Source organism: Eptatretus burgeri, chromosome 1 (assembly GCF_056783735.1).
Source record: "Eptatretus burgeri isolate ZD-2024b chromosome 1, Ebu_testis_v1, whole genome shotgun sequence".
Classification (NCBI taxonomy): Eukaryota; Metazoa; Chordata; class Myxini; order Myxiniformes; family Myxinidae; genus Eptatretus; species Eptatretus burgeri.
Window position 1 is genome coordinate 13,665,456 of NC_140961.1, and position 27,499 is coordinate 13,692,954.

The following is a 27,499-nucleotide window of genomic DNA, read 5'->3' on the forward strand; positions in this document are numbered from 1 at the left end:
ATTTACATTATTTGATCACTGATCCCAAATCCAGGCCGAAGTAACCGGAAATTGTGTCAAAATCATCAGCTGTGCGGCGCTTACATGTACCACGGTATAGTTGGCAAGTATACAGTTGTGAACAAGTTTTATGTAAAGTCACAAACAAATGTAAGAAAAATTATACGTTCGCTTCTTGGCTTATCTACACTAATATCCGTCAGTGTGCGAGTGCGTGTCTCCTCCAAAACTCCAAAACAATGAAACTTTGGGGCTCCAAACTTTGCATGCATACTAAGAGAACTCCAAGGAAGTGCGTGAATAAACAAGGACAAATGTGTCCAAGAGCCGCGTCATTCCACCAGTGAACAAGAAGAAGAAGAAGAACGCGGAGCTCTCTTAGAGCCAGCATTCGCAACGCGACACGGAAAGGTTTTGTCTTCACCAGAAGAAGAAGAACAACAACAACAACAACAACAACAACAACACGGAGCTCTCTTAGAGCCAGTGTTCACTACGTGAGACGCGGCTAAAAATTGGTGTTTGGGTAAATTTAAACACCCCTTTTGAAGATAATTAATGGCTTGCCTCCATGGAAGGCTTATCCTTGGTCAGCCCAATTCACCTCGCAGGAGTCTTATTCCAGCCTAATCAAACATGCCTTGCTTTGGAACTCGATCGACTCCTGCGGTTATTTACTCATTAAAATAAATAATCAAGTATTATATCGGATTTGAGAATCGCATCTTGTGGACTAAAGTGTCGAAATCTGGAGTGAAATCTGAAAAATTTTAACAATTAGCTGTTTTTATAACCAAAGCATTAAGCTTAATTATTTTTTTCTACTATTCGGACGATTATATTTAGTGAAGAAAAGATGAAAGAATGCGCAGAAAGTGTAACTTCATTGAGCGCAACGCCGTGTTTATTAACCTGCTTTTGCAAGGCATGAAGATACTGTCCCCACAAGGGTCAATCTTTTTGGCTATTACATACAGTTTGTTTTGTACCGTTTTGTGCAATCTGCTGTCATGACAAAATATCAATATAAATATACTAATCGTTGCTGCGATGTAGTAACTGAAAACGAAGATATAAGAAGACAGCACACACGGACGTGGTACAAATGACTCTCCGTGGGGGTGTGTGCGTGTCTGCATGTGAGGAGGTTGGAGGAACGCATATGGGGGTGAAGGGTATGCATGCGTACAGGCAGGCCTTTGAGAGGAACGTAGCATGGGTTAAAATTTTTTTAATGCTCCCATCTGGTTTAATGTGGAACACGGCGGTTAAAAAGAAAACGTCGCTGTTCGAACGCATTTTATCGCCCCAGTTATGTTGTATTTGCTAGTGATGTAATGAAAGAAAAAAAAAAGAATGTGCAAAGAATAAGAAAAGAATGAAAAGGAGATGAGAGGTTAGTATATTCATTCGTATGCAGCACATGCGTGGCTGTGGGGTTGTATCAGTTATCACAGGGGTGCGGATGTGCTGCTGAAGACATGTTAAGGCTCTCACACTCATCAACCACTTGTTTGCCGCAATGCTGGACGAAGCCACCAGAGATATGCCACCTCGTGTTACGATCGTATTTTGCAGTGGAAACTTCTACCTTCTCTCCAGACTCCATGCTTCCAGGTCTCAAAAACAAAAATGCAGAAAAGCATGGCCACCAACTAGTTTGGAGATGCTGCAAAGAACTTTGGACAACAAATCAGTGTCACAAAGACTGACGTGATGTTCAAAGCAGCATTTGACGAACAATATGAAGGTAATGACACAATCATGCCTTGGAAAGTTTACACCAAATACATCTCCACTCCATACTGGGGAAAATATGGCAGGACAAAATCACCACCAGGGCCCTGGAGCCTGAAGGTGCATGACTCAACGGCAAGGAAGGTACTCTGCAGACAATCCAACTGACATGGGCTGGACATGTATATAGCATGGATGACTACTGGATTCCCAAGCAGATCCTCCATGGGAAACTGGCTAGTGGCAAAATACTTAAAAATAACAACTTCATCTGCCTGAGGACTTAATTACCCATCCTACATTGTTTTTTTTTGTATACCTTGTCGAGGCTCGTATGAGAGCTAACACACAACGCACATCAAGGGGGTCATGAGACAGGAGGGGAGGGAGTGGGAAGGACAAAAGTGTGGGGAACAGAGACATTAGGAGATCTGAGGAAGGGAGAGGGATGGGGTGGGCAACATGGGGAATACAAGATGGACATTACAGGGATTTTCAGGAAGGAAAGCAGGGAATTTGGAGGAGGTGGGCTTGGGTGGATTATCGGGGGTAGAAAAGATCGAGGATTTGTATGGGGGAAGATAAGAGGTTGTGGTGAACTGCTGCGTTGAAGGCCTGGAGGGAAGAATGGGAATGAATAGAGTGAGGGAGTTTATTCTAAAGGCGGGGAAAAAAGATTACCCCCTTTTAATCCTCTTTCAGAGAATGCTGTTTCAAAGTAAATCTTTTTGTTTGTCGTTTTTATTTACTGTATGCTTGTGTTCATTTACACATGTGTGTATGTACATAACCTGAATTACCACAATGGCATTTGGCACCGGTGTGTGTGTGTGTGTGTGTGTGTGTGTGTGTGTGTGTGTGTGTGTGTGTGTGTGTGTGTGTGTGTGTGTGTGTGTGTGTGTGTGTGTGTGTGTGTGTGTGTGTGTGTGTGTGTGTGTAATTGGTCATTGGTTGATGTCTCCATATGAGGGTTTCAGAAAGTGGAATGGAGCCCTCCCATGTTTCAAAGCAAAGTATCCAACTCTGTATAAGTGTGTGCGCGTGCGTGCGTGCGTGTTATTGGTCATCGGTTGATGTCTCCATATCGGGGTTTCAGAAAGTGGAATGGAGCCCTCCCAGGTTTCAAAGCAAAGTATCCAACTCTGTATAAGTGTGTGTGTGTGTGTGTGTGTGTGTGTGTGTGTGTGTGTGTGTGTGTGTGTGTGTGTGTGTGTGTGTGTGTGTGTGTGTGTGTGTGTATTGGTATCTTCATGTGCAAGTTTCAGAATGTGGAACGGAGTCCTTCCAGGGCAGGCGCAAAGTCTTCTTCTTCGTCTTCTTCTTTTTTCGGCTGCTCCCGTTAGGGGTCGCCACAGCGGATCATCCGTTATGATCCGCATACTGATTTGGCATAGGTTTTATGCTGGATGCCCTTCCTGGCGCAACCCTGGTTTTCTCTTACGACACATGGATAAGGATTGGGTTTTGCCATGATTCCGGGCTGCCCAACACCCTCTCATAGCATGGCTCAGCGCAGAGCTCCCGTCCTCAAGCGATCCTCCAGCGCAAGCTTCCGAGTAGCCGGATTACAGGCGCACACCACTACGCCCGATCCAGGGCAGGCGCAAAGTATCCACCTTTATTTCGGTTAGGGGTCACTGTGCTGTATCACGTGATTGGGTTTTCGTATATCATGACTCGCCCGCTAGGGGTGGCAGGAATGTACATCAGGACGCGCAATAAAGCGGAGTTGCTGCTAACACTCTTGCTTCTCATGTTCCACTGCACCTCGTACACCACAGTTGGCTGACGAGGATGGTTGATCGACGAGTCACGGTGCACGGACAGGTGCCCGTTTTCGTCGGAGATGACTTCGAATTGTTTTCAGAACAATTGGAATGCTATTTCCACGCGAATGATGTGGTCGACGAGAGCAAACAGAAGTCGATCTTGCTCGCCTCGCTATCGACGGAACATTATCGACTACTGAGTGATTTGGTGGCGCCGGAGAAGCCCCGTGATGGCGGGCTGTCGTTTCGAGACATTGTGCAGAAGATGAAAGCACACATGGTGCCGGAGAAGTCATTACAGCTCGTTCAATACCAGTTTGATCGCCTCTCGAAAGGTGCGGAGGAGCGCGTCACTGATTTCGTGGCGTGAGTGAAGCATTCTTCCGTGGAATGCAAGTTCACGGCAGAGCAGCGTCCAGCTCGGCTCAGAGATCGTTTTATTGCTGGTTTACAAGATGCGAAGATGGTTTCAGCGGTTCTATGGCTGAAGGGTGAAGCCATTACATTCGACTCGGCGGTCGGCACTGCTACAGCTGTCGAGCAGACTCGCGGAGATGTTCGGGCCATCACCGGCCACAGCATGTCGGATGGCCCGGAGGCCCACGCTGGGTCGTGAGCGCCTCGGGACGCACGCACGACCTTCGGTGCGGGCCGGACATCGCCGCGCGGCCGCACGAGCGACGAGGTGACCCCGCGGACGTGTTTGGGATGCGGAGGTCGACACCTGCGCCGTGTGTGCCCGTATAAAGGCACCGTGTGTTTAAATTGTCACAAGGTGGGTCATCTGAAGCGTGTGTGCCGTGGGGCGCCGGCCACTGTTAAGGTCATGGACGGCAATGTGCGAGGCGACCTCGGTGACCCGGAGCAGAACCGGCAGCCTTGTTGAGCCTGTTTTCAATTGGCCCTGCGGCGGCGCACCCGATGACGGTGGAAATCGAAGTGAACAAAACGCCGATCATGTTTCAGGTTGATACGGGAGCGGCTATGTCGATCATAGGAGAACAGACCATGCATAGACTCAACGGCCTGAAGCTTATCAGGTCAAACCTCACGCTGTTCACGTACACCCGCGAGAAGATAATGCCAGTCGGGATGGCAGACGTGTCTGTGCGGTACCAAGGCCAGGTCGTCGCGCTTCCGTTGTACGTTGTGCGAGGGAGGGACCGTCTCTCCTCGGACGAGACTGGCTGTCCCGCATCAGGCAAGACTGGGCCGCAGTTCACCTTGTGCAACCCGTGCCGAGCCGGTGGGAGGATCAGTTGGAGAAGATTCTTCAAAGACATCAAGGTTTGTTTTGTGACGACCTTGGGAAACTCAAGGGCGTGGAGGCAAAGCTCTTCCTGAAGGAGGGGGTGGTTCCTCGTTTTTGTAAACCACGACCGGTGCCGTATGCCCTGCGGGACAAGGTCAAGGAGGAACTGGATAGGCTGGAGGCCTGTGGAGTGATCGAACGGGTGTCGTACTCAGATTGGGCCACCCCGTTCATCACGGTGCTGAAACGGAATGGAGACGTCCGATTGTGCGGGGACTTCAAATCCACGGTTAACCCGGGGCTCAGCGTGGAGCAATAAATATCCACTGCTGTCAATCGATGAAATATATGCACGATTGGCGGGGAGTCGATACTTCACGAAGCTAGACCTGCGTGATGCATATTTTCACCTGGCGATGGATCCCGGGAGTAGCGAGCTTTTGACAATCAACACGTGTCAAGGGCTCTATCGATATACCCGACTCTGTTTTGGGATTGCTTCGACCCCAGCCTTGTGGCAGAAAGCCATGGATCAGGTTTGCATTGGCCTGCCCGCTCAGACCTACCTGGACTATGTGCTCATTGCGGGGAAAACGGCGGACGAGCACCTTGCGAACATTGCCCAAGTGCTGACAAAGCTAGAGGCGTGCGGCCTGCGCTTGAACAGGGACAAGTGCGCGTTCTTCAAGCAGCGCTTGGAATACCTTGGGCACATCATCACGCTGGAGGGGCTGTTGAAAGGCCCTCGGAAGGTGGAGGCGATTCAGCACATGCCACCGCCTCGCGACAAGACGCAGCTGCGCTCGTTCATTGGTATGGCCCAGTATTACCAAAGGTCCGTGCGCGAGCTCAGCTCACAACTTGCGCTGTTAACGCATTTGCTCAGGAAGGACGAGCGCTGGGCCTGGGGGCCTGCACACCAGGCGTCGTTCGACCACGTGAAGCGGCTGCTCACAGAGGATACGGTCCTCGTGCACTACGAGCCTGCACGTCCGCTCTTATTGGCATGCGACAGCTCTGCATATGGCATCGGGGCAGTGCTCTCCCACAGGATGGACAATGGTTCTGAGCGGCCTGTTTGTTTCGCATCCCGGACCCTGTCCGCAGAAGAGCGGGAATATGCCCAGATCGAGCGCGAGGCTCTCAGCCTCGTCTGGGGTGTGAGGAGGTTTCATCAATACCTGCTGGGGCGCATTTCACTTTGCAGACGGATCACAAACCGCTTCAATTCATCCTGAGACCCGAAGGCGGGGTACCGGTGGTAGCGGCCACACGAATACAGCGGTGGTGTCTGTTTCTTGCTGCTTACGATTATGATATTCAGTTCCGAAGCACCGAGAAGCATGCTAACTGCGACGGGCCCTCACGCTTGCCGTGTGCGGAGGGTCCAGCTGCGTCTGAGTCGGCCGACCGGGTCGATGTGTTCGCGCTGGGCCAGGTCCAAAGCGGGCCGATCACGGCCAAACAGGTCGCGGTGGAATCGGCTTATGATCCAGTGCTCGCCCGTGTCGTCCAGGCGATTTCTACGGGGAATTGGAGCGATCTACCTTCGACACCGGCATTTCAGCCTTTCGCGTCGCGCGCATCGGAGCTGTCGTTAGTCCAACGGTGCGTTATGTGGGGAATGAGGGCGGTGATTCCGCCGAAGTTCAGGCAGCGGTGTTTGGAAGAACTGCATGTCAGTCACCTTGGTGTCGTGAAGACCAAGAGTCTTGCTCGTAGCCTGTTGTGGTGGCCGGGGTTGGACAAAGACATTGAGCAGTTGGTTAAGCGTTGCACCACGTGTCAAACAGATGCTGATAACCAGCGTCGAGCCTCGAGACTATGGCTGACCCCAGTCAGGGCCTGGCAGAGGGTCCATGTGGATTTTGCGGGGCCGGTTAATGGCAAAATGTTTTTGATTGTGATTGATGCATTCTCTAAATGGCCAGAGGTTGGAGTAATGCAGCATACATCGGCAAACATTACAGTAGAGAAACTGCGGACGATCTTTGCTAATAAAGGATTACCTGAGATCCTGGTCTCTGATAATGGTCCACAGTTCATCGCAGGTGTATTTGATGAGTTTATGCGTCAAAATGGTATTCGACATCTAAGGTCCGCACCGTATCATCCTCCGACGAATGGGCAGGCCGAGTCGTTTGTTAAGATGTTGAAACAGGCTTTGCGCAGGGGGGGTGTTGCACCTGTGCAGACAGTGGTCGATGTCTTTTTGCTCCATTACAGGAACGCGATTCATCCTGTCACGGGTGATTCTCCTGCCATTCGTCTCTATGGATGGGCATTGCGGTCCAGACTGGATTTGCTGCGACCTGGAGGGTCGGTGAGTGGGGCGGTGTTGCGCCCGACGCTGCTGCGCGGTTTTGATGTAGGACAGCGGGTAATGGTGCGCGATTATTTCCACGGTTCCAAATGGGTGCCGGCTGTGGTCTCTGTGGTACTGGGGCCGGCGAATTGCATGGTGCGGACTGATAGTGGGGAGGTGTGGAAGCGGCACGTGGACAAAATGCATGATCGCTGTTCAGCGTCACCCCCCCCTCCCCCGTGCCGAGCGATGTGGGTTCCCCACCTGTAATGTCGCCGTGGCCAGACATTGTATCACCAGGGCCGGATGTGCCGACTCCCGCGGGGTCTTCACCTGATTCAGTCCTGCCCGAGGACGTCGGGCAGGCTGGTCGGCCGGGGGCGGTTGTTATTGCGGATGGGGAAAGTCCGGCGAGGGTGTCACCTCGACCAAGCCGGGAGGCGTCTGAGCCTGGGCCGTCTGGCGTCGCTGCCCGCCCGAGGCGGGTCAGGATGCAGCCGCGGTACTTGGAGGATTTTGAGTGTTGATTGGTTTCGGTTGGTCATGTTATGATTGTCTTTTCATCATTTGACTTGTCATTTTACGAGGGGAGGAGTGTGCTGTATCACGTAATTGGGTTTTCGTATATCATGACTCGCCCGCTAGGGGTGGCAGGAATGTACATCAGGACGCGCAATAAAGCGGAGTTGCTGCTAACACTCTTGCTTCTCATGTTCCACTGCACCTCGTACACCACAGTCACGATTCACAGACCAAGCTGTGAAGTTTTCTTTTCTCAATGTTTTGTGCCAAAGGCTCTCTTCAGGATCGTCACAGAGCCCTGGACAGCTTCCAACTGTAGTTGTTGGTTCCAACTGTAGTATTGTTGGGCAATATTCCCAGAGATGGTTTTTATTATCTCTGTGAGGCTCTTTGTCATCATTCCCAGAGCTCCAACTATCACTGGTACAACTTTAGCATTCTTCAGCTTCTAGGATCATTTCACTTCATGATTGAGGTCTTGGTATTTGGTCATTTTCTTGATTTCTGCATTGTTTAGTCCAAAATCACGGCTAGTAACACCTCAATACGCAATGCCTTCTTCTCTTTTTTTTGCAACCAAGTATGATATCTGGTTGCAATGCTTTGTTTTCGATGTTCATGCTCGATGGGATCATGAGGTCGTACGTGAGCGGTAAGTACTTCCATGTTTTCAGTCCATGCTTTTGGTTAAAGTTCCCACAATTTTTTGAAAATTGGGATATCAAAATTTTTGAAGATGTGCCTGTGGTTAACATTACAAACTCTGTTGTGTCCTTGCGTGTACAGCTGTTCTGACATGAGATGTTTTTGTATTTGTGTTCGGTCATTAAACATAACATATCACTGTCTTTGCTAATGCCACCTCCATCCCTCACCTATCGCTTTTGTTGTTTTTTTCCTCCTCCCCCCCTCCCCCCCCACCTCCACTCTCTCTGTCTGTCTGTCTGTCCCCTCCTCATTCTCCCATCCGAATAAAATGCAGCACTCTCCTCTCACACCTCTGTGTGTGTGTCCCTGTCTCCTTGTCTGCCTGTCTCCCTGTCTGTCTCTCTCTCCCCCCCCCCCCCCACAGTGTATAGCAACGTTTCGTGAGGCATTGCTCTCGCCACCTCCACCCCCTTCCTCGCTCTTCCCCCTTCCTAGCTTCCCCTTCTTCACCCACTCCTCACTTCCCCTCCTCCTCTCCCTTCCCTCCATCCTCTCTGCCTCCCATCCACCTCTCTCTCCCTTTCTCTTTCTCCACCCCTCCCCTTCACACCACCGTCAGCGAAGCGGAAAGTTGTATTTGTGAGTAAATAATAATAAAAAAAACATCTGGGTCAGGGTCAGGGTCAGGGTCAGGTGTCTGATCAAAGCGGGACGTCTTGGTACCCAGTCATCACTGCCAGCAGTTATAAAGTTGCAGTTCTAATTATGTCTCATTAATTATGCAACACACCAGTCCAAAAAGTACACAACACAAAACAAGTCCTGGCAAGGGTCTGCCATCTCTGATTGCTCTTTTTCTTGTTTTTTATTTTTTTCGTATACAGAGTCGAGGCTCATGGAAGAGGTTGTAGCGGCATCATTTTGCCTTTATTTGTGAATATGTGAACGTTGGCAGATTTCCATGCAGATGGAAGATGACCTAGGTCCAAGGGCAAATGATCAGGTGAAAAGAGCAGAAAGGGGTTGAGCAAAAACAGCAGAGCAGGATTATAAAAGCTTAAATTGCGTTTGTGTGTACGAGGTATGTGCGTGTGCGTGTGCGTGTGCGTGTACGTGTACACGCCTGAAAAATCAAAGAAAAAAAAACGGCTGGGCCAATCTCTACCAAATTTTGCATCTTTGCTGGGGGTACCTAGGATTGGGTCGTGGAGACAACCGCTCACCCCACCCCCCTGCGAGGGTTGGGAGCCAAACTACAAGGAAATGAAGTCATTTTTGGCCCAACAAATCAATGGTGCACAACACATTAAATATTTGCTACAGCTTTAAACATAAATCTTGTTGACGTTTTACTAAAGTCAAAATAACTCGATCTTAATCGGGTGAAACAACTTGTACGCACACAAGCACACACACGTAGGCACACACCAAAGAGATGACTAACACCACCTGAATTTCATGTGAATATTACGCTACCTCTGAAATCGTATGGTCTACCTACACACATCACGTAACACAGAGACAACAGGTAAATTATATCAAAAGATTAGAAAATGAGAGGGGGAGGCACTGACTGTTGCTGTAAAGGGACGAATCAGGTGGGAGAGAGGGGAATAGGTGGTAAGGGGGTTGCATTTCTGTAAATAACTGATTTATTAATGACGTTGATCCTTTGCACAGTTCACCGGACATCAATGAATTAAGGCGCATGAGGAGGCCATTCGGCCCATCATGCCTGTGTGACACCAATACCAGATTTAATCAATCCGTCAGTACCCCTTCCCTTCGTGTGCAGCCTTTTGGCTGCTACATTGGTACTCATTTTGCCGACCTCAAAAGGATGACAGGCCGAGTCAACCCCATGGTGTTAATTCTGCGGAAAACAGGGCTTGAACCCAGGACTCTAGGATCCCAAGCCATCACCCTAACTGTGAAGCCAACACCAGGTGGGTACCTGGTGGAGATCCAGATTCGAGGTATGCGACATCCATGGAGGAACTGTCATAAACTTTGACCCTGAAAGCCCTTATCCAGACTTGGTCCCAATTTTGTATTTTGCTTCATGATGCTAATCTACAAACCTTTCAATTAAGTTTATAAAATAATCTACAGCCATTGCCCCTTTTGTAAAACAAGTCAAATCCATCGGGAAACTTAATATACATCAATATTCTCTTGGATACCAAGTCAATTATGATCAAATTGAAGACTTCAGAAGAAAGGTTATTTTAAGAGGTACAAAGAAGCTTTTTTGGGGATCTATGTGAAAATATTTTATCACCCAAAATCCTCTGGCCATTTGCTGGAGTGATGTGCTGCAAAACCTCACACTAAACTGCAATACTTTTTGCTTAGTCGTGCGAGAAACTGACCTTCTCCTGACCCATTTTTGACTTCAATTGCATAATTGATCTGCTCCTTGAATCTGTCCCATTCTGGCAAAAGCGCCTGGCAAAGCTATGGACCTGTCGGCCCGTATGGAGTTCATGTACTCACTGGAATGGTTTTTGAATCCACCAAACAGTTGGGGGGGAAAAAAATTTTAATCCCAACTTTTTATCGTTAATCGGTCGTTAAATATGCAAGAGAAAACGAGTCTTGAGACAGACGGTCCGTCTGCATTGTCGGAATAAAAATGGCAACTCATTATATTACCTCGACTACATTTTCCCCCATCAAAGTGTGCTAACCACCATGGTGAAAAAGGTGAACAGATGTTTTGGGCATGAGCCCTTCCTCATGCTTTGCAGAATACAACGTAATACGTTACTTTGAAGAAGGGCTGACACCCGAAATGTCGCTTCACATCCTTTCCCCGCAGCGGTTGGCATATATGTCAACACGTGGTCAAGAAGATTCGGTCGCTGAATATGTACTGCAATCTTTTGTAACTAAAACTAGAGGTAAAAGTGCACTTTTCTTCTCGGGAATCTCAACATAAACCCCAAATTCCCAGGCTCATTACCTCGGCCACCGAAGGTGAAGGAGGTTATGTCTTCACCCCTCTCTGTTTGTCTGTGTGCAGGATATCTCAAAAAGTTCTGGACGGATCCGGGTGTGTGACAAGGACGAACTGATTAGATTTTGGTGAAGATCCGGATCCGGATCCCACCACTCGAATTCTTTAAGTGATTCTTCACCATTGAGACATAGGGCCAAAATGAAATATAGCAGGATATCTCAAAAAGTTGTGGACGGATTCGGACGAAACTTGGTGGACAGGTTGAGTGTGTGACGAGGAAGAATTGATTCGATTTTGTTGAAGACGCAAATCTGGATCTGAAAATGAGATTTATTAAATTGATAAAGTGATTCTTTACCATTGAGAGATAGGGAAAAAAAACAATTTATTTATTGGGCCTGATATGTTCTATTGGATTAGGCATTGCGTGGCGGAGGTATGTGCTCCACCGAGTGCCCTTCTAGTTTTCCGTGTGTTCACGTGACAAAAGATGTGGTGATTGGCCAGCGCAGCACACTGGAGCTTTGTTGGATTGAGCGGTGGTGCTGGGTTGGTTCTCCTCACTCACACACATTCATACTGTTACGATTTTCAAAATGTACGCCGGGGAGGGAATTTATGTACATGTAGGATTCCACAGATTGAGTTGTTTTGTAGTTTGTGTGTGGATAGATCCTTGCCCTGTGCCCAGGAGTTTGGGGGGGGAAATGCGTTGTGAGGATAGTTTGTGTACTCCCAATGAGATGCCTCCCCATTTTCCACTTAATTGACCAACAATCCGCTTCACCAAACGTCAATTCAACAACCCTTCCTCTACCACATCGGTCTTTCCTTCAACCCTGCAGTGGGTCGCTCGTCCTTCAATCCATCTGTTTCCATCTCCCTAACCTCTCAATCCACTCAATTCTATTATTCACAATCATCTGTTCATCAGTCTGTCCATCCTGTACTCCTCGGTCTTCAAGTCACCACCAACCTCCGTCAAAACCTGGACGTGCGAACGAGTCCCTCACCGTTAAACAATTAATCCTCAGGACCAGTACCAAATTACCATCCCCCATTCTTCCTTCCCAGCACCCCTACATTCGTCACATGAGACAACGCTTCTCAAGTACAGTACAAAGGAACGTTTGCGCACAATGGAGGGAACGGGGGCACCCGTGCCCGTCAGACGTAATGATGCGGGGATTTTCCACAGCCCCATTGCTGCACCCACCCCCGCCGGATAGGTGCCAATGGGAAAGATGCTCGCGTGAAGTTTGCTCCCTCCAAACCACGCCCGAGTGGCAAGTAAAGGCCAGGACTCGGTTCGGTTGGTGGCTATTTTGTCGATAAATCATGGATGCTGCTGTCAATGCATCAGGGAAGCAAGAACATCTCAGATTTCCTGTTCGGGAGATTGTCTGCCGGAGCACGGGTAGCGCTGGACCCGGTTGCGCAGGGGTACGAGGTGCAGGAGAAAGTCGTACCTGGGCCAGAGGCAAGCGGCCCATGAGCCAAGGGTACGGAGAAGTCTCTGGGGGTGTCGCGCAGCTCCATATACACACACCACGCCAAACCCTCAACTACTCATCCCTCCCCCTCACAATATTTAGTCTGACGCAATCCCGCTTGGTTGAGTGAGATGAGGAGTCAAACCAATGCTCCGACGTGCCTCTTTTTTATCTTCTTGTCTCCTTCTTCCTGGCAAAAATTATGGCGCTATGTCCTTTGTCTAAGTAAGTCTGCATAAGAAAGAAATACTGTACGCATTTGGGAGAAGTCTTTTCCTTATGTTCTTTTACCAGTGGCGGATTAACATTTTCTGGGCCTTAAGCTTCATATGTATGACCGGGCCCTTTTATAAATATACTATATAGAGAACCGGGACCGGAACGGGAACCCATTTATTCATGGTGTCTATAATGATTGGAAAAATGCGAACTCACGTATAGAACGACACGAGAACAGTCTTGAGCATCGCAATGCTGCTATCGACTTGACTATGCGTTCAAAGTTAACTGGAAGAGTTGACAGTTTGGTGGTAAAACAACAGAATGCAGAATGTGCATATGCAACATCTGTCCTGGAAAGAGTTGTCGCAACTATCAAATTTTTAGCTGAACGTGGATTCCCATTTCATGGACATGATGAGGTTCTAAACTCGCCTTCAAATGGCAATTTTCTGGGGACATTAGAACTACTGGCTCAGTTTGACCCGTTTATAGCCAATCACTTGGAAACGCATGGCGGAAAGGACAGAGGTTCTGTCTCGTACATATCATCTACTGCATGTGATGAGTTGATTGAACTTATAGGACAGAAACTATTCAAAGAAATCATCACTGAAATAAAAGAAGCGAAATATTTTTCAATATCTTTAGGCCTAAGTCACATTTGCCACGGCGGCCGTGGGGTCTCCAAAATCTACGGCCACAAGCAATTATACGGCGGCCGCAGTATTTCCACGGTCACACAATGTAGCAGTCACATATGTTTTTATTTTTCGGGGAGCCGCACGGCGTATTTATAAATTGTGGAGACCGAAAACGTGGGGTTGCTGTACGGTCTTTGATTTGATGTCGCACGGTGACCTTAAGGGGGTCCTGCGGCGGCCATAGAATTTTCAAGGCAGACACAAGGTAGCCTCAAGGTGCCCGCAAGGCGACCACAGGGGGGCCCTAAGGCGAATGTGCGGCCAGACGGACGGTAACGAATGGGTTTATTTTATTTTATTTTTTTTATTTTTTTACCAGTTTTTTTTTCTTTGGCTTGTCGAATTGCTACGGCGAACGTAGAAATGAAAAAAGTTATAACTCCGCGTTATAATTCCACGGCGACCCCTACGGCCTGTAAAAGATAGCCAAACGGCGTAGGGCCACCCTGAGGCCACCGCAGAAACTCTGCGGCTGCCGCACATTTCTGTCAATTCAGAGGGCGTACGGCCGCCGTATCCTCGCCGTAGAGCAAATGTGACTTAGGCCTTACATTCCACTCCAGATATTGCTAACTTTGACAAACTGGCACTGACTTTTCGATATGTTCACAAGGACTGACCAGTGGAACGTTTTACAATTTCTTGCTATCCTTGATATGCATGGTCATACTGTTAAGGATATTGTCGAAAGTTTTTTTCTCTTCATTGAAAGAGAATCATTTGAACATTTCCAACTGCCGAGGTCAATCGTATGACAACGCAAGTAATATAAGTGGAAAGTATAATGGTGTGCAGGCATTGATACGCAAGGAAAACGCTTTAGCCGTCTATGTACCATGCTGTGCACACTCGTTGAATCTGGTTGGGCAATCTGCTATTGACTGTGTGCCACATGTCTGCCACTTCTTTGACTTCATACAAAATTGTTATACATTTTTCAGAGCCTCTACACATCGATGGAGATTGCTTCTGAGGGAATTAGGTGAATAACTGCCTGTACTCAAACGTCTGATCGGACACACGGTGGTCTGCACATGCTTCCAGTGTAAATGCTTTGGATCAAGGATACTCTGAGATGCATAAGTGTTTGAAGAAAATGGCTGAGGATCTATATGAAAAAGCAGATGCGTGCTCTGAAGCAAAAGCTCTTGCTGAAAAAAAAAATGGAAAATTTAGAGACCGGTGTTCTAGTGAGTGTCTGGACAACGCTTCCACCGAACAAGCACAAGTCTGCAAAGTTCAACACTGGATCTGAATACAGCAGTAAAACTTCTTCATTCGCTGACAGAATTTGTTGCATCACAGAGAGAGATGTTTGACGAATTTGAAAAAAATGGCATTCTGAAGACTACCACATCAACTTACAAGGAAGAAATAACCAGAAAATGTAAGCGCAGTGCGAAAACGAAGTTTTGTGATGGACCAGCACAGGAGACTGACCTGTCAGGCTCGGCACGTGAATCATTCCGTATCAATGTTTTTCTACCTGTCATTGATCAGCCGTGTAGCGCCTTGAGTAAACAGATGGATAATTACTCAGAACTGAACACAAAGTATGGATTCTCAACAAATCTTTTGCAATTGAAGGATGAAGAATTGCAACAGGCTGCACATCATCTGATTTCTTGCTATCCTAAGGATCTTGAACCCAGCATTGGAGATGAATTGATTCAGTTCAAAGAGTATATGAAACTTAATGTATATGCAGTTGGTACTGACACTGAATGTAATTTTGAACTTCATATGTTTTAGCAAATTGTGTCAAACAACCTCTCTTCAGTTTTTCCCAATGTATATACTTCCCTTCGAATGAACCTATGCCTGATGGTATCCAACTGCAGTGGAGAGAGATCATTTTCTGCTCCAAAACGAATCAAGAACTACCTTAAGGTCAACAATGAAAGACTAAAAGCTGAACTACTTCTCATTGATGCACATCGAGTCGGAGCATTTGCGTAAAATTGGCAGTCAGGATATTATTAATGAATTCGCAGAAAACAAATGTCGCAAATTAAAATTAAAAATTTAATCTTTTGATTATTAATATGGATTTTTAGAGCATGCATTTGTGGCGGAAGTGCCTTCATGTTGATCCTATTTAGTTTTAGTTTTAATGTGATAAAAAGCAAAATTCTTTCAGTTTTCTTTTTTTAATTTGATTTTACTTATAGATTAATGTATTTAAATTTTTATGTATCTTGTTTTCTGAAATAAAAACTTTTGTTTGATTGTTATTTTTTACTTACACACATATTTTTGGTGGGCCCCTAAGATATCCGGGCCTTTGGCTTCAGCCTATGCAGCCTATAGGGCTATCTGCCACTGTCTTTTACCCGTCACCTTCAAATTGCTTGATGATTGCCTGCTTGTGTGAAATAAACATTGCTGTTTCTTGCCTGTAAATACGTGCTTTAATGATCCTCGTTTGATTGTGTAAATAAATAGTTGTTACATTTCCAGACCTGCGCGTTTATGTCTTTTCTTTCATTGGTCTAGCATAGCACGTTCATAATAGAAAGAAGGGAAGTTTTTTCCCCACTGATTGGCTCTGCAATTAGCCATGCTGCACCGGGAGTACACGGTTCCACTTGGCCGAAATAAGAACCTGGGAGCGTGTTGAGGGTGTGGATCCTAACTCAGGTAGCTGTCCCAATGAGGAGGTAACGTAGTTGTGGACGTGAGGGCCCTGCTCGGGAATTGCTTTTACCGGTGTCCGTGGTTGATGGGAAACCCTCCAGGCCGTGGAGTTGTCCATAGTCCGAGAGCCTCAGGGTTGGTATTGGTGACGGGTCTGAGTATGTACCTTGTGAGCCCGGCACGTATGCCGAACCCGTAACAATATTATATAGTAATTATAGCTTTCCTTTCTCTGTTAAGAAAAAAAAAAAAAAACTTGTTCTAATTTATCATTAAGGACATGTACACATTATACTCATTTTCATTTCACATTTTTGTTCCTGATCCCTCTTGATTTGTCATTTCCACTTTTTCTCAATACACGTTATCACTCAATATTCCCACAATCAGAAGGAAACACTGAATTACTTGGCAATTAACTCCTCCCAATGTTTATTTGCTAACTAAAACAGAATATTGTATACCTTTGCTGTTTATTTGGTAATGAAAACAGAATAATGTTTACCTTTGTTGTTTATTTGATCACTAAAACAGAATAATGGTTACCTTTGTTGTTTATTTGATCACGGTGGTGAGGCGGTGGTGAGAGTGCGGCAGGTGTTGAGGGTGCGAGCCGTGTTGAGGGTGCGGCCCGTGTTGAGAATGCAAGCCGTGTTGAGGGTGTAACGAATGCAGGTGGTGTTGACGGTGTAACGAGTGCAGGTGGTGGTGACGGTGTAACGAGTGCAGGCGGTGGTGACGGTGTAACTAGTGCAGGCAATGGTGATGGTGTAACTAGTGCAGGAGGTTGTGACGGTGTATCGAGTGCAGGCGGTTGTGACGGTGTAACGAGTGCAGGCGGTTGTGACGATGTAACGAGTGCAGGCGGTTGTGACGGTGTAACGAGTGCAGGCGGTTGTGACGGTGTAAGGAGTGCAGGCGGTTGTGACGGTGTAAGGAGTGCAGGCGGTTGTAACGGTGTAAGGAGTGCAGGCGGTTGTGACGGTGTAAGGAGTGCAGGCGGTTGTGACGGTGTAAGGAGTTTAGGCGGTTGTGACGGTGTAACGAGTGCAGGCGGTTGTGACGGTGTAACGAGTGCAGGCGGTTGTGACGGTGTAACGAGTGCAGGCAGTTGTGACGGTGTAACGAGTGCAGGCGGTTGTGACGGTGTAACGAGTGCAGGCGGTTGTGACGGTGTAATGAGTGCAGGCGGTTGTGACGGTGTAACGAGTGCAGGCGGTTGTGATGGTGTAACGAGTGCAGGCGGTGGTGATGGTGTAACGAGTGCAGGCGGTAGTGACGGTGTAACGAGTGCAGGCGGTGGTGACAGTGTAATGAGTGCAGGCAGGGTACAGCAACAAAGATTGGCAGGAATGAGGTCTGGGAGACAGTCTTTGTGGGTGATGAAACTATTAAATATGTCCGTGCTTCATTCTGCGGGAAGGATCATAGACATAGAGTTATATAGTCACCCTCATAACAAAAGTGCCTGTCATTTTATTTGTTGATGAAGCTTAGGCACTTTTTAGCGCGCCTGTTCGAAGAACAGAGAGCTATAGCAATACCCCCGGCGTGAGTGTCAGCGTGAGCGTGAAAAATGTTAAAATTTTTGGTGCAAGTTATTTTTTCCTTTCTAATGTTTTTATTTACCACACTATTTTTTTATACGCCCGATATATATATATATATATATATATATATATATATATATATATATATATATATATATATATATATATATATATATATATATATATATATATTTTGGGGCGTATTATGTGTTGTGTCCGTCCGTCCATTCCTGTCCGCACTCTAACTCCCAAAGTTTTCAACTTTCACGTTTCATATTTGGTATATGGGTACAGACTGTGGAGACAGTGTGTTGCGACATACGTTCGTCATCTAAAGTGGTTGCCATGGCAACCAGGATGCTGTTTTCCATCTGTTCCTGTCCGCACTCTAACTCCCAAAGTTTTCAACTTTCACGTTTCATATTTGGTACATATGTACAGACTGTGGAGACAGTATGTCGCGACATACGTTAGTCATCTAAAGTGGTTGCCATGGCAACCAGGATGCTGTTTTCCACGTAGTAACACAATTCTGTATATACCTTCTTGTTCGGGCGTATATTGTGCTCACTTGTGCTCTTGTTACTGATTACAATATACAAATACATATTTTGCTTTAAAATTTTTTGGATCAGACTTCACTGCAATGCTTTATAAAAAATATTAATTATTAGACGAGTCTTTTAAAACGATAAATGTATAGAAAGGCGAGCATTGGGTGGCTTTGACATCAACTCTGGTGTTATGAGGGTGATGATATGAGTTTGAAGGAGCAGTAGTTAGAGCCATTGAAGAAAGGTTCAATGACATCAAGATCGTGTCACGGCAGGAAAACATTGGTTGTGGTACACCAAGGAGCAAATGATGTAGGGAAAGTTTACTCGGAGAATCTGAATAGATACAGGATACTGGGTAAGCAGCTGAAAGCAAGGAGTTGTGAGGTAATGTTTTCTGGGATTCTCCTAGGATTAGGAAATGATATAGAGATTAAGAGCAGAGTGCTAGATGTCAACCAATGGCTGGAAGAATGGTGTGGGGAGGAAGCTTTTTTCATTTAAGAAGCAGTGGGAATCATTTAGGGGACAAAGGGATTGTTTCCAGAATGAGGAACAAAGGTTAAATAGAAAGGGGGCAGCAAGGTTTGCAGTGGGAAATGAGGAAGGAATTCAGGCTTTTTTTTAGGTCAATGGAGGGTGGGGAAGCCACAAAGAAAGGAACTGATGATGTAATTGTGATTAGTAATTTTATACCAATGCCAGGAGTTTAAATAAGATTGAAGAGCTTGAGGCCAAAATAAATAGCAAGGAGTAGGATATAGCTGCAGTAAGTGAGACAGGGTTCAAGGAGAGAAACTGGAGGACAGGATTAGAAGGCTACAAGGTATACCGATGTGACAGGAAGGAGAAAACAGGAGGAGTTGCAAACTGGGTAAAAGACAGCATTGCATTGAGACTCGAGAGAAAGGGGTGATATTAAGGAGGGAATTAATGTCGATGATTCTGTACGGGTTGGGATTAGAGATTGTGAAAACAGAAAGATACTGGAAGGATGCTTTTATAAAGGGCTGTGAGATAAGAAACGCTATTAAGGATAAGCAGAAGGCATTTATTAGGTTTATAATAACAGGACTGGAGTTAGATTTATATCACTATCGGAGTAAACAGAGGAAAGTGAAGAAAATAACTCGACAAGCCAAAAGAGAGTATGAGAAGGACATGGCTAAGAGTATTAAACATAATAACAAGGCTTTCTTTAAACATATCAGAGGAAAAGAACAGGTTAGGACCAGTGTGGGCCCATTGAGGAAGAGCACTAGGTGAGTGGTTAGTGAGGAAAGTGAGATGGCAGGCTTATTAAACAGGTATTTTTCTTCAACTTTTACACAATAACAGTCAAGAGAATTGCCAATAGCTGAGAGTATCGATCAAGGAAGTGAAGAAGGGATTTTACAGAAGATCCAGGTTGGAGTGGAGGAAGTAAAGGAACAGCTAGGTAATCAAAGAGAAGATAAGGTTCCGGGTCCAGATAATATGCACCCGAGAGTATTGATGGAGGTGCCTGAGCAGGTAAGCGAGATGTTAACGGATATTTTCAATAGTTCACTGGAGTCAGGACAAGTACCGGAGGATTGGAGAGTAGCAAATGTAACACCATTATTAAAGAAAGTATCCAGAGAAGACTTGGGAAACTATAGGCCTGTTAGTTTGACTTCAGTAGTGGGGAAGGTGTTGGAGATATTAATTAAGGACCGGATGAGGAACCATTTAAATAAATACAAACTAATAAAAGGTAGTCAGCATGTGTTTACCAAAGGTAGTTCCTGTTTAACAAATATTTTAGAGTTCTATGAAGCAGTGTCTTATTGGGTGGATGAGGGAATGGCAGTGGACATAGTATATCTAGACTTTAAGAAGGCATTTGACAAGGTACCACATTGGAGGCTGTTAGTCGAGGTGAGGGCTTGTGGAGTTGCTGGTTGGGGTAACTAACTGGATTGGAAACTGGATTGGAAACTGGATTAATAATAGGAAGCAAAAAGTCGCTGTGAGTGGGAGGATGTCTTGCTGGGAGGATGAGAGTCATGGGGTACCTCAGGGATCAGTACTCGGACCATTACGTTTCTTCATTTAAATAAACGATTTGGACAGTGGGGTGAACAATCAGTTTTTCAAATTTGCAGAAGACACAAAGCTTGGAGGAAAGGAAGATAGCAGAGGGGGTGGTGAACAGATTCAGGAAAGTATCGATGCTTTCCTGAATCAAAAGATTGGTGGATGTAATTTAACCTGAGCAAGCGTAAGGTGTTGGGGATTGGAAAGAATAATTAAAATAGAGATTACAGGATGCAAGGGGTAGTTTCGGAGCGTGTCACACAGGAGAAGTATCTGGGGGTGCTAATCAATACGGGGAGGGAGGAGGGGCACACAGATAGGACAATGCCAGGCAACGAAAGGTCAGGCAAATAGGGTTTTCGGTTGTATTTGTAGGGGGATCAATTATAAGTCAAAAGAGGTGGTGTTAACATTGTATAGGAATTTAGTGAGGCCACATCTAAAATACTGTGTGTCGTTTTGGTCACCACAATTCAGGAAGGACATAGCTGCAAAATGGAAGGTTCAGCGCAGGGTTATTAGATTGATTGTGGGCAGAGATAGACTCAGCTATGAGGAGTGGTTGAAGGAGACAGGGCTTCATACACTACAAAGGAGGCAGTTACGAGGAGATGTGATATACATATGTTTAAGATAATGAAGGGTGTAGACCAGTGTTTCTCAAGGTGGGGCGTGGCAATATTTTGGTGGGGCATGAGGATTCAGAATTAATGAATTAATATATGATCGCTTTCGAGAGAAAGAGAGCGAGAAAGCTAAGAGAAATCGACTGGAAATCACGAAACGTGGTGATTCAAGGCTGAAATTGACAAAATTGGTTCCTCGAATCAAACAAATCTGCAGCCAGCGTCAAGGGCAGGGCTCCCATTGAAGTGAGTAGCAATTGAATAAAATTTGCAATGAAGTTTTAATAAAGCCTATTGAATACATATGTAGTATATACTGTAGTGTCTCCAATCATGGTGGGGCGTACGATTTTTTTGAAAATCAAAGTGGGGCGTGGGACAAAAAAGGTTGAGAAACACTGGTGTAGACAAAATAAGTACAGATGAATTATTCAGCACAATAAACAATGCTCGGACAAGGGGCCATCGCCTGAGAGTAAAGAAGAGGAGAGTTAAGATGGTCGTAAGGCAGGGGACTTTTACTCAGAGAGTAGTTAATGCATGTAATGGTCTCCCTGGAAATGTAGTGGCAGCAGAAACAGTAGATACGTTTAAATTTGAATTCGATAGGAACCTGGAAGCATTGGAGACAGAATGGTATAGGAATATTGGTCATAGCTTGTTCTCGTCACCTACTTAACTCGTCCACCAAATTTTCTCAGAATCCGTCTACAACTTTTTGAAATATCATGCTATTTATCGTTTTTGGCCTCATCTCTAAATGGTGAAGAATTATTCATTGATTTAAAAAAATTCTTGCATGCAGATCTGGATCTTCAACAAAATCGAAATCAATTCGTCGTCGTCACACACCCAACCTCTCGAAATCCGTCCCTAACTTTTGAAGATATCGTGCTCACAGACAGACAGACTGACAAACAGCCAGACAGGGGTGAAAACATAAATCTCCGTCCACCGACGGTGGCGGAGATAAAAATGCGATGATCAAGTGATTATACCCTATTCCTATTGGGATATATTTATTTGAAGAAAAAAATGTAATAATAATGTGTTTGTACCCCCATCGGGATGCATTCCATCAGCAGAGCAACGGGTACGCACGGCTAGTTTTAACAATATACTGTATCAATCAACTTTACATGCATTCCACGATTTATCACAAGAGATGTTCGCAACAAATGCACAGCAACACGAGTTCGTATATCTGTGGGATCGCATCAATTCGCACCACAAGGCCTTTGTGACCTCATGCGCCTCACACAAATGATTGTTACGTTTTGCTAACCCATTGCCAAGAGTGAATTTTTTTTTCTCCTTTTCTACAAAAAAACTCAGGCTCTTTCTTTTGGTTCCATCATTCGTCTTATTCGTACAAGAAAAACAAAAAAAATTTAAACAGATGGTTTGATGGATGGTTCAACACGCATGGTCACCCAAACCAATCATGCACCATCCATGTTACACCGTAGATGGTGCAACACCTAAACCTTCAGCGAAATTTAAATATTGAACAAATGACTCACACAGAGTTGAAACAGAGCATCATCCAGCACCTTCACAGCTTCGACGCTGGCAGCCTGAGTTTTCTTGGTGAGGTATTTGGCCTGTTGAGGATAAAGTGAGGATCAGTATCTGATTGTGTGAGAACCAACGCTTGCAATTAAAAGAAAAGTCTGTTTTACATGAACTCGGGGGGGGGGGGGGGGATGCTGCATCGGAACAGATACTTCACCACATATGGTTCATATGAGCTGCCTGTCAAACAAAATCGGCAAGCATCAGTTAAATGGCACAGTAAAATGAATAGCTAATATGAATCAAGATGAGTGTGTCTGTAAAGCCTGGTGTTGGCTTGGTGGTTAGGGTGGCGGCTTGGGATCCCAGTGTCCTGAGTTCAAGCCCCGTTGGCTGCTGAATTAACACCAGGGGGTTGACTCAGCCTGTCATCCTTCCGAGGTCGGCGAAATGAGTGCCAGTGTAGTGGTCCCGGTGTATGCCCCGGTTAGAATAGGTGTACCATATCCCTGTGTGTCGTAAGAGGCGACCAGGGTTGGCGTCAGGAAGGGCATCCGGCCATAAAACATTTCCTCACAAAAAGCCAAACCCCTGCACAGCAGGGAAAAATGGCTGTAAAAACGGTCATCTTATGAGTGTGTCTGCACCAAAAATGGCATTGGCAACTCTTTTTTTTCACCCCCATGGGAAGCAAGAATCGTGATTTTATCTGTGGAGTTGTCAGCCAGAAATAAGTCTGACTTTTCGACTTTGAAACAAGAACTTTTCCAAAGAGCAACACGCTCCATGTTGGCACAATAAGCGGCAGCTGCACTTTTCCAAACAATTTCACCTTGTTCAGAATATCTTTGCTTTGTGTGTCTCGGCTCAGCAGGTTTCCAGCAAGGATCACACGGGAAATCTGTGAAGCTGCACGCTGCTCTCCAAGGCCACCGAGCTGGCCAATGATGGTGTCAATGAGGAGCTGCAGGCCCAGAGTGGCATCCCCAACTTGCCCACCCAGTCCAAGTCCTGATGCAAGCAAAACAAACCTATGGACAAAGTACAAAGCACGGGGACGGGGACGACAGTTGATACCAGGTGGTCAAAATCATAGGTGCGGTTTCTTCTGTTAATTTCAACTTTTAAAACTATATTGGTGATATTGTGCATATTCGACAAAACCTTTTGCAGTGTTTGGGCATTTCATCGATGGTGGGAATTTGATATCGATATAACTTACAGAACAAGGAACACAAACGATGAAGATAAAAGCCACATTCGATCACCTTCCACAACTTGTTCTCTCATAAATATTTTCAAGTGTTTGTTACTTGTGAAAATCGAAGATTTTTCAAGTATATTGGATGGTCACATGCATTATTCTGTCTGTCTGTCTGTCTGTCTGTCTGTTGGATTCGCGAGATATCCCTTATTGTGGGGTTTTCCGTGTGTGTGTGTGTGTGTGTGTGTGTGTGTGTGTGTGTGTGTGTGTGTGTGTGTGTGTGTGTGTGCGCGTGTCTGCAACGCGAAGCTCCACAGCACAAACCAGCAAACTGATTTCGATGAAACTTGGTGAACAGGTGCCATATGGGCTGGGAGTGTGCGCGTTTGAGTTTCGTTGCTATGCAACGGCCGAAAAACCGCGTATGGTATTTTCAATACTTGTCCTACAGTTTTGAATGTGGAGAAACGAGACTTCGGAATGAAACACTTCGAGATATTTAGAAAATTTTACTCGAGCCGATTTTTGATTTAGGTTTTATTTTACAAATGGGAGTCCTTCAAAAACCGGGTGTCTATTTACCGTCATTTTTATGCGGGGCTTAGGAAAGTAGACGTGGTTGATGAAAAGTGGGAGTGGCGTAGGAAAGTGCGCATGGCTTATTAAAAGTGGGCGTGGTTTATGAAAAATAATGTGTGGCTCAGGAGGTGTGGTCAAACAAGAGCATTGAGAGAAGTTTATCAGGTTTTCCGTCTGTGTGTGTGTGTGTGTGTGTGTGTGTGTGTGTGTGTGTGTGTGTGTGTGTGTGTGTGTGTGTGTGTGTGTGTGTGTGTGTGTGTGTGTGTGTGTGTGTGTGTGTGTGTCTGCAACGCGAGGCTCCACAGCACAAACCAGCAAACCGATTTCGATGAAACTTGGCGAACATGTGCCATATGGGCTGGGAATGTGCACGTTTGAGTTTCGTTGCTCAGCAACCACCCGTTGCTGTGCAGCGGCCGAAAAACCACGTTCACTATTTTCAATACTTGTTTTGAATGTGGAGAAACGAGACTTCGGAATTAAATTCGGAAACGAGACTTCGGAAAACACTTCGAGATATTAAGAAAATTTTACTCGAGCCAATTTTTGATTTAGGTTTTATTTTTCAAATGGTAGTCCTTCAAAAATAGGGTGTCTATTTACCGTCATTTTTTATGAAGAGAGCCAGTTGGAAAAATACGCAATTGGAAAAATCTTGCCAGGCAGAGGAACAATTGTATGTGAACCAATACGTCTTGGCAATGAATCTTCGTCGGTGGATCGGTCAGAATGAAAAGGATCGTATCCAGCGCTTCGATCGTAGCGGATCCCTCGTCGCCGACCGGCTTGTCTGTCTGTGTGTCTGTCAGTTAATTGCCTCCAGATCACAATTTTAAACTGATCTTCACAAAATTTTACTAAATGGTAGAGTTGGTCATTAGCAAGAAACCTATTCATTTTGACGTCAAAAGGTCAACATCAGCCAAAGGTCAGCAAACTTAAGTGAGATTTCAAAAATCCTCAATTTTCATCCGATCGAGTTGAAATTTGAAGAGGATTTACATATCAGGCCACTGAATTCAAGTAGCCAATTATTTTTAAGGTCAAATTTGTTTTAGGGATTTCACAAGTATCATGCTCTGCACGTCATCTTTCTTGTTTGTGTGTTTGTAAGTTATTCTTTCATGGCCGAACCGTAGCACCTTGAGGCCCTAAATTTTGAATGTAGGCACTTCAGAATCTGGACAAGGTAGTGAGCTACCACGCATTGGCCCTGACGTCCGTTTTGAGGCCACTAAAGGCTGCTATAAGTTGTATATTGGGATTTGGGGTCAGGCAGTGCTGCACCACCCAACTCCATAGCTTTTCAATGTCAAGCATGTCCTGAAACCACCACAGGAAAAAGCTCACCCAGCCGGACAGTGCCAGGTATTACCACCCACCCCTCACCCCCCACTTCCCTAGGGTAGCCCCCTGCTAGTATCTATACAATAACATCCAGTGGGTGTGTGTGTGTGTGTGTGTGTGTGTGTGTGTGTGTGTGTGTGTGTGTGTGTGTGTGTGTGTGTGTGTGTGTGTGTGTGTGTGTGTGTGTGTGTGTGTGTGTGTGTGTGCGCGCGCGTGCGCGCAATTTTTAATTATTTTGTCAAGAGTAAAAGGTCTCTTCAGTATCCAAAATTAGTTTTGTGTTAAGTTTTCAAAATGAATTCCTATAATTAAAAGGTGCAGAGCCACATGTGCAGAAACATCTAGTCGACCCATCCAACTATCTTTATCTGAGCCACACATTTCCCCCTTCCTATATCCTTGAACCTCACCTCTTGTAATCTGTCCTCATGTTCGATCTTATTCTTCCGAGTTACAGTCAATTGGCACGATCCTCGAGCACAACGCATCGCTGCCTGCCAACTGCTACAATACTTCCAGTGTGATGATGATTAATGAGCTGTTTGTTGCATATTGTTACGGTCCCGGTGGTCGGCCGCCAGTAGACCGCTCCGACGGAGCCGCAAGTCGAGTCGGCCCGACCGATCGCCCAGAATATAGATCGCCGCCCGGATAACTCCGAGTCGACGGGTCCTTGTACAAGAACCGAAATACGCCAATCGGCAGATCACGTGGGGTAGGGTCGATTGCCAATCTTCAATAACCTAAATACCCACGTGATCCAACTATCGGAGTATTCCACCCTCGACGGAACTCGTACGAAACAAGCCGCTGAAGCGAGCCTGTCCCGTGCGCGATTCCGAGCGGTTTAATCGCTGAGAACCGTCAGTCCAAATGTTCCCCTTTTACGGCAAACCAAAGGCTTTCCAACTACCAACACACGAAATGCTCAGTCAAAAAAAGAATTGATGCGACAAGCTGAAAACATTTAACAATTGGGGTATTTATTAATAATAATGGGGAACTAGGGAAGCACGTAAGAGCAGAACTATTCCGACTATACGAAATGCAATGCAAAGATTTACAGCACACGAAGCACTTGATTTCCTACTTATTAGACGGACCCACGGACACACGTTCGCACACACACACCCAAGAAATGGTGGCTGAGGCCTTTAATACATGCTCCAACTCGGAGGACAGGTGAGTTGAAACCCAGAGCCTATCTCGAACCTCTCCACCTCGTGTGGTCTTCAAGTTGTTTGACTCGGGCTTCAGCGAGAGCGAGCTGGATCCAATCGCCGTGAGCCGCGATCCTTCCCAAGCTCCAGCGAATCTTCCCGCGCTTCCGAACACGTGCTGGTGAGACGAGGCGCCGATCCTCCTTATCGATGCGCCGCTTCCCCGAGGAACCACCAAGAATAAGAAGCCGATGAGTCGCACCAAGCCGGGAACCAAACGGAGAACAAAGAGCTCCACGAACCAAGAAGAAGCCACCACTTGCAGCTCGAGTCGAGCAACCGGCTCAACTCTCTTCCAATCAAAGCAGCTCGAAGCAAAAAGCTCTCGCGAGCCAAGCAGAAGCCAAAGCTTACTGAACCACCAAAGCAGAAAGCCTTCAAACAGCCTCCTCCCGAGCCAGGCCGCAGCCGAAGCTCTACCGAGCGAAGCAGGACCCGACGGCCTGCTGAACAACTACTCAGCAGAAGCAAAAAGCTTCCGAAAGCCTCAACCCTAACCCAAGCCAAACAAGACCCGACGGCCTGCTGAACGACCACTCCTCCACTCCGCGCACGAACAAAGAAAGGATCTCCTCTTTATCCTTTTCCGCCCCCTCCC

The 27,499-nt window shown here is 46.1% G+C and overlaps 1 protein-coding gene across 2 annotated transcripts in view; it reads right to left on the bottom strand.

The window, feature by feature from the left end:
- Positions 1 to 27,499, bottom strand: part of POLD2 (DNA polymerase delta 2, accessory subunit) — a 104,521-nt gene that overhangs the window by 33,465 nt on the left and 43,557 nt on the right. For both annotated transcript variants that reach the window (XM_085872451.1, XM_085872459.1), the window contains exons 5-6: positions 23,384 to 23,582; positions 22,560 to 22,640 (exon numbers count right to left, since the gene is read on the bottom strand). In XM_085872451.1, the coding sequence (XP_085728577.1) occupies positions 22,560 to 22,640; positions 23,384 to 23,582 (280 nt within the window). The remainder of the gene's footprint in view (positions 1 to 22,559; positions 22,641 to 23,383; positions 23,583 to 27,499) is intronic.